This window comes from Belonocnema kinseyi, chromosome 6 (genome assembly GCF_010883055.1).
Source record: "Belonocnema kinseyi isolate 2016_QV_RU_SX_M_011 chromosome 6, B_treatae_v1, whole genome shotgun sequence".
Classification (NCBI taxonomy): Eukaryota; Metazoa; Arthropoda; class Insecta; order Hymenoptera; family Cynipidae; genus Belonocnema; species Belonocnema kinseyi.
The window spans coordinates 113,772,793-113,781,225 of record NC_046662.1 but is presented as its reverse complement, the minus strand read 5'-3'; the positions used below and the strand labels follow the sequence as shown (position 1 = coordinate 113,781,225).

General features: G+C 36.6%; 1 protein-coding gene across 1 annotated transcript in view; it reads right to left on the bottom strand.

Annotated features, from left to right (window-relative positions):
- The window catches only part of LOC117175560 (aldehyde dehydrogenase, mitochondrial-like), a 17,176-nt gene extending 9,157 nt beyond the window's left edge, over positions 1-8,019 (bottom strand). Inside the window, exons 1-4 of the mRNA XM_033365269.1 lie at positions 8,011-8,019; positions 7,734-7,871; positions 7,485-7,649; positions 7,241-7,398 (exon numbers count right to left, since the gene is read on the bottom strand). Of these exons, the coding sequence (XP_033221160.1) occupies positions 7,241-7,398; positions 7,485-7,649; positions 7,734-7,871; positions 8,011-8,019 (470 nt within the window). The remainder of the gene's footprint in view (positions 1-7,240; positions 7,399-7,484; positions 7,650-7,733; positions 7,872-8,010) is intronic.
- Positions 8,020-8,433: the final 414 nt, after the last annotated feature.

The window sequence follows — 8,433 nt, the reverse complement described above, 5'->3', positions numbered from 1 at the left end:
TATATAGAAAGAGAGAGAGAGAAAGACATAAGCAGCCACAGAAACACGAGACCCTGCATGAAAAATGCATGGACGTAAAAGAAGTTATAGAGAAGTATGCCAAGACAGAAAAGTATGGCGGCAAATAGTTGATAAAAAAAGTGTCATCAGAGTGAATGACGCCTGAAACAAAAGACCTTGGATACTAATGGACCCAAGTGGGGAACCTCACATGAGCACTGTTGTGGAACGAGCGTGTTATTTAAATAAATAACACGAGAATTCTGTATCAATCTAAAAATTCTATATCCCTTCTTCACTTTGTAAACTTCTCTTTTCAATTACAATAATTGCAAATAAATATGAACATACTGAAATTAAAAAATTAAAATCCTAGTTACTATTACAATTTTACATTGAAAAGTTATTCACGGCCTAGTACCTCAACAGACATTTCCTATCTTCGGTGAGGCTTTTAGCGGCGTGACGTCGCAAAGGAGACGCCTATTCCACCACCACTGCTCTCCAATGGAAATGTTAGGGGACTGCGCTCCTGCCGAAACATCTGTTCTCAGAGGGTATTTCTCCGAGTTGGGCATGTCTGATCTAGAATATTGTCTTGGACCTACGGCGAACCGAGAAAAAAAATGGCAGATCAAGTGTTAACAGGGTCGAACTCCTGGTACCACAGTACTCCTTACCTTCGATGGTCAAATCTTACCACAAGATATTAAACTTTTCTTCCTTTTCCTCCGAGTTGACCCTTATATCACTCAACCAAAGATATGCTACTCCTGCTACAGACACGGGCATGTAAAAAGCATTTGCAAAAACCCGCGATGCTTATACTGCGGCGAAAAAACCCACGATATAGGTCATATCTGCCCCGAAGTCTCTGACAATCCTAAATGTCTTAATTGTGATGGATCCCACTGAGCCACTAATAAATCTTGCCCCAAATTCGTATAAGAAGAAGAAATTAGGAAAATCGACGCCTATAAGAACATTGGAAACAAAAGTGCAGCGTTTCTGCATGATCGAGGAAAACAAAATCCTGGAGATATAAGAAACCTTTTTCATCAACCTCTTTCACATCAAAATTTATCACCAAATCTAACGACCCCACACTTTGACTTCTCTAACTTTCCTGACTTAGGAGATGTAAATCTTGAGCAGTTAAATCAAAATCAGAATTTTTCAGACCAGCACTATAGTAATGCTCTCAAAAACCCTCTTCCCTAACCCATCGTTCATATACCCCCTCCTTTTCTCCACTCACTCACCGAAAAAACACCAATCCATCACAATCGGTATCTCAACCTACTCAGTCTTTCTCCTACCTTTACTCGAGAGAACCCAGCCCTTCAGGCAATGGAATTCTTTTACAAAATCGACCCCTTAACTCCCCATATAGATCTTTTTATGAATCCTTATCTTCAAACTCTAAGCTTTTTAACGTTTGAAACAAAATTCGAGGCTTCAGACATAGATTATTATCTCCTCCCTCATTGACCACTTCCAATGTGAACACAGAAACAGTAACAAAAATGAAGGATTTCATAGAAAGATTCCACCAAGTCAGTGCGCCCTCAAATGACCTACCTCCTATTTCTCCCCTTCCTAATTTTCCACCCCCTTACGTTCCCACCATAACTTCACACAAATTTTTTTGCACCATTTAGACTTCAAGAAATAAAACATGCTGTGAAAAAATCTAAAAGCAAATTCTCTCCCAGTCTGGATAAAATTAACTATGAAGTTATACAAAATCTTCCTGATAATATTCTCAGTCAACTTCTAAGAGTCTACAATTTAATCCTGAATAATCCTGAATGAAGGTTCCTTTTCTTTTCCCTCACAGCAGTAGGATATACCAGAATATCCTATTTAATCGCATTTATCTCCCAGGTTTCCCAAGGATATCCCAGGGATAAACCGTCGGATATCCCACAAGGCGGTAATTGGCATATCCCAAGGATAACCTCAGGATATCTAGGATATCCCTGGGAAGTTTCCGGGATATATAAATGCCCTTGCGGGATATCCGACGTGTTATCCCTGGAATATCCTTGGGACAACCTGGGAGATAAATGGGATTAAACGGAATATGGAAGCCAAGCTTTAACAATGTACAGCTGCAAATCATATCATAAGATTTACAAAATACAAATTCAAATTCAAAGATTAATCCTTGGTTATCGTATATCCACCCCTATCCCAGTCATGTATGCCGAACTAAAAGAGCCTTCCCTACTTCGCCGTTTACAACTCCTAACTAAAAAACTTCTCTTAAAAGTCTTTTCAATGGAAGACCATCCATTTATAGCAATACCTTCCTCTTACTAAATGCCTATATACATTAAAATAAATTTGAGTCCAAAATTATGTATTCCTATACCCCTATCAACTACCTCTTGGATTACTCTCTTGAATTCGATACCCCTAACATAAACCTACAGTTAGGCGAAATCTTAATGAAAAGTTTTTCCCCAAACCTGGACTTTAACCAATATATTACAAAAAACATAAAAAATGAAAGAAATATGTACACAGATGGTTCTAAGAAAGAAGTAACTCAACACACAGGAATCGGAATTACTTGACCCCAATACAAATCTTTAGGACATTTAAACTATTAAACATTCATCAATTTTCACGATTGAAGCTGTTGCTCTATCTGAATCATTAGAAATTATACTAGAGGAATAAATATTCCCAGATGTAATAGCCTCAGACTCCAAAAGCGTCTTACATGCATGCCTTAACTTTAACCACTTGGAAACCAAAAATTATTTTATTTACAAATTAAGAAATATTCTCTCCCTTGCGAAAAAACCAATATTAATATTAGTCTCTATTGGATACCTGGACATAAAGGAATCTTTGGCAACGAAGTTGCTGATAATCTAGCCAAAATGGCTGTAACCTCCGGAACCCCTTTACACGTACTTCAGACTTACGAATTCTGACTTAGAAAGAGATTGTCCATGTAGACGAGTGGGCCTTTATTATTTTCAAAACTTCTTTTCAACTTTGCCAAAACCTTGGTTTTTTCAATCAAAATCGGGAAAGAGAAATGATATTGTCAATATATGTCGTCTTAGAAGCAATAATTACGTTTTTGCTTGTAGTTTAGCTACGAAAAATGTTGTAGAGCCATACGAATGTCCTTGCGGGCATCCTGAAGAATATATTAATCATGCTTTATGGGTCTGTCCCCGCTTTCATGAACAAAGGAAAAAACTCGAAATATCCTTAACAAAAATTTAAAAATTTCCTCCCTTCTGTCTGGAAAGCTTCTTATATGAACCTAATAGTTATGCTTGTAATCTAATTGTTAAATTTCTTAGAGACTGCGAACTACTAGTTTAAACTGCTCTTCTATTATATTGCCCACTTCCCTTTTTGCTTTTCTTTACTTATACACCTCATGCTTTGAATCTCTTGCGCTTTACGACACATGAACCCCACAAGTTACGAAATTACATACATTGGACAAAATAATTCTAATTTAAATTACCCGCCTACTCTATGAACATTGATAAGCATCTATTGCTCCATCTATACTCTATCCATGAAAATACATACTTGAAGTCTAGAAAATTATAAATTACTTGCTATGGCCGGATAGGTCTCGCTGTTATCAGCAAGGGGTGTCCAACGCGGAAACCGGGACATGCTTACAGATCTAGAGCTATAGAAAAGAACACCAAAGAAGAAGAAGAATACCGTCTTGGTCAGTTGAATATTTGGTGAAATAAAAATAATTATACGTGACTGTGACTTACTCTGAATCCTTATAACATTTCCCTGACTGAAATAATCATAACTGCGGAAAAATACATAAAAGGATACTAGACTGAATTGAAATTGTCCAAGCATTGCATTTGTAATCATCAAACATGGATTTTAAAGTAAACCATATTGCACTATTTTTTCTTACGGTGCAATTTTGTCAGTTAAAAAATTAGACAATTTACGAAACATTTGAAAAACAACCGATTTTTTTGAATCGACAGATAAAAAAATTCTATATTTTAGAAATTCTTTATATCAGAGTGAAATAAAAAAATACCGTGTTCTTTTTTCTAGAATAAGAAAGAAATATATAACAAAAAAAAGTTTAGTTGTAAATCTGACATTGATTTTGACCTATCACTAAGGTTTCGCGATATTTGTTGATAATAATAACAATAACGATAATTTATCTTCGGAACGTTCCCAAGCGGCGGACATTTTACACATTCCGAAAGTTCCCGTGGAACCTTCCGGGTATGTTCCATGCTATTAGGTTTTCCCACTTTTTCATAAATATAATAATTTTGCTCAGACTAATTTAATCTTTTAACAGGCGTTTCGCATTCAGAAAACATCAGCCCATTCTTTGATTTAAACATATTGAAAATATATTCTACTATCGTTCCAAAATTATTGAAAATCTTGAAAGCCCCATCAAAATTCGTCTCATTATAGGTAGCTTTACCTTTTTACTGAAGTTGGTCCAAAAGGAGTGAAAGTAGGAAAAGGCGTTTTTTTCTTATAAACAAATAAAATAACTGTTTTGGTTTTCATCCTACAAAATCTCGGTTCCAGTTCATGCACAATTGGCAGGGCAAGATCAATAGTATGACAACTCCAAGAAAGTCATTTCGAGAAAATTGAACGCAAAGTTTTTTATTTTTCTCCGGAACCTCCTTTCCTCTCAGATTTTCATTTTTTCTGATAGACTGAGTGAAAATCACAAAGTTAAATCGAAATATATTATGATAATAAGGTGTGTCCAATGTGGAAGACCCACAAGGAGACCCGACGTGGCCAAAATCGGGACTACCGTAGTAGCACCGCATGTTCCCTCAATATTCCTACTATACTTCCTGCAATATCCGCAATATTACAAGAAATATGGAAGAGATATTGCTGGAGTGTCTCCATGTTCTTTTTCTGAAATAAAAAATTGATAATTTTTCAAGTTTATATTTCAGAAAAAGAACATAGAGACACTCCAGCAATATTTCTACCATATTTCCTGTAATATTGCGGATATTGCAGGAAATATGGTAGAAACATTGACAAAATATGCGCTGTTACTAGGGTATAGCCACGTTTGAAGTATGAAAAATAAATAAAGTAATTCGTACGGAATGTAGGTACCTATCTAACGGGTAAATAATAAAATTTTACTACAAATGTAGGTAAGTATACTAGAAAGGTAGGTTTAGTTCCAGTGTCGGGGGTTGCTTCGAACTGATCTTGTAACAAAATCAGAGGTATCGAAACCTAGACAGTCAGGGCCGCCTAAACCATTTCCAATTGAAATGTATAATATTGGGCAATATACTGGACTGAGTACTCGCGCACTGCGACCCTTCGAAGGCGACAGTCGCAGCCGCTCTCGACCTGTTCACGTAAAAAGCTGCGAGGGCCAGCAGTTCTAGGAATGACTAAATCGCAGGTACCCTCACAGCAATAGGGTACACCGGGATATCCCATTTGATCCCATTTATCTCCCAGGTTGTTCCAAGGATATCCTAGAAATAACCCGTCGGATATCCCGCAAGGCGGAAATTGGGATATCCCAGGGAAAACGCTAGAATATCTCTGAGACGTTTCCGGGTTATTCATATGTCCCAATTAGGACATAGAAAATAAATTTATATCCTACTTGGGACATTTGAATATCCCGTAAACGTCCCAGGGATATCCTCGATATCCTAGGAATATCCCAATTTCCGTCTTGCGGGATATCCGACGGGTTATCCCTGCACTGAGAAAACTATATCGCTTGGATTACAATATATATCGTAATTCCTGCGCTATATACCGTAAATATCGCATTATAATAGCGCAAAATCGTGATATCATACATCGCAAGTTTTAACATCATATACCGCATAATTGTGCAATCTATAACGTAAGAATTTAAGTTTATTACGCTATAACATTGTATTTCTACTTTTTTGATCTCGCGAGGGTTCGAGTAGTGAACAAACGATCATAGTAAAAATTAAAGATAAAGTTTACATCGATTCAAGGTGAAACATTAACCGGAACAATAAATAACCTTGCCAGATAAACTTCACATGAATCGAAGATAATTTCCGATTTGTAACCTTGCCTGGATAATCTTTCATCGTATAATTGCTCCATTTTTATTCGAGGTGTAGTGACAATTACGACGCCAGCGCTATCCAGCGTCGTTTAACTTCATTAAAATTGAGAGAAATGGAGATTCCCATCTGTCAGTTACATTTTGCGTCGACAAGTTCAGAATTATTTTTCTAACCTCAGTTGCAGGTCTTACATGCAGCAATTTTTTACTTTTTTCTGTGATTGTTTTAAATCTGATGTCCCGATTTATAGCTCGAACTCACTCATACTCTGCCTTTTTCCTATTACTGCTAAGGTCGTCGTACAGCAAACGACAGCAACAAAATTTAACTTCATTTTTTTCTGTGATATTAGTGCATTATAATATCGTACACAGCTGCAGGACTTGATTGTACGTTATCATATTGTGCATTCTTGCAATATAGATGTTTTGCGATATCATTGTCCGATATCTTTTTCTCCGCGTGGGATATCCTTGGGACAACCTGGTATATCCCGATATACCCTATTGCTGTGAGGGTACATACGGTTTAGTCATTCCTATAACTGCTGGCTCTCACAGTTTTTCAGGTGAACAGGGCAAAAGCGGTTGCGACTGTCACCTCTGAAGGGCTGCAGTGCGCGAGTACTCAGTCGAGTATATTGCCCAATATTATAAATTCCAATTGGAAACAGTTCAGACGGCCCTGACTGTTTACGTTTCGATTCCTCTGATTTTGTTACAAGATCAGTGCAAGGCAACCCCCGACACTGGGACTAAACCGAGAGTTGGATACACTTAGGGCCTAAACCTGTTTTGAATCAAGCCTGTATTCTGAGTAAATAATTGACTAATTTCAATAGTTTTTATGTAAAACTTGTTTTTCGATGCTCGAGTTACAATCAAACAATGTTTTACACAAAAACTATTTAAATTAACTAATAAACTTTCAGGTTGGTCCTGGTTTCAACGCTCTGAAGGCTGTTGCAGTAATGGAAAATCCGAACTGAAACTTGAACTTGTTTTCAAAAACAAGAGTTACAACAGCAAAGAAATTTCGAGATATCCCATTTATGTGAGGAGATATCTTGTAATATTATGTTGCTGTGAGGGACAACCCTATTTAACATTGATATTCTGAAATGCTTTAAACTCGTATTTTACGAAACTCACCAAACTGTGCCAGCTCTCAATCCTTGTACCAGATGATTCGCTCTATCGATATCTTTTGTAAAAACTGCAGCTGCGAGCCCATAATCGGTTTTATTAGCCCGCTCAAGGACCTCGTCTAGGTCATCGAATTTAAAAATTTGTTGCACTGGCCCAAATATCTAACAATATGTACATGTCGCATAATTATGAGGGCTTAGAACTATTTATTTACTTTTCTAAAGAAAACAAAATGAAAATTTCTTACCTCTTCCTTGGCAATTTTCATGTCGTCTTTTACATCAGCAAAAACAGTCGGTTCGACAAAATAGCCTTTTTCACCAACTCTGTTGCCTCCGTAAAGCAATTTCGCGCCTTCTGTCTTTCCTGAATCTATCATACTTAATATTTTCTTCAGCTGTTCATCGTCCACCTGTAATACAGAACCGCAGTAAAGTTTCATTAGGAATTAATTCTGTTTAAAGAGATTTAGGAATTGGGGGGAGGGGGAGATTACCTGGGGTCCTTGCTCAACTTTCAAGTCAAATGGATTTCCAACAGTTCTCAATTTTGCTCTCGCTGCACTTCGTTCAACGAACTTATCATAAATAGAGCTTTCTACGAAGGTTCTGGAGCCTGCACAGCAGCACTGGCCCTAAAATAAATAATATGTATAATATATATTCTCAAATTTTGTAAATTATATTTTCGTTAAAACAATTCTACAACAGTATACTTTTCTTAAAAGATTTTCAACTGCTACCTCCAGAAAACTGTTATATGTGAAAACATACTGCCTTCATTTGCGATCATTGGCCAAAATTATTTTTCATCAACTTTCCCCATATTTAAAAATAAATCAACTTTTCCCATTTATTTACCATTATAACTCTTATAATCATTGAAAAATCTTCAGGGTTTCTTACTTACTTTCTGCAGAACACTTAAATTTTCTTTACAGTTCAGAATATATGCATTAGAACGGTTCGAAAAATTGTATTTATACATTCTCATTCATGAGAGTGTACTGTAATCGTCCAAATTTTCGATCTCTGGTTTATAACGGATCTTTACGTTTCGGCACTGATGGAATTTGAAAATCATAAAATTTTGTCGGTGTCTGCCTGTATGTATTTATGTATGTCTGTATGTATGGTTACCTGAATGTTGTAGCCACGCTAAGTTTGGAAGGATTTGTCCAATCGAGTCAGCCTTTG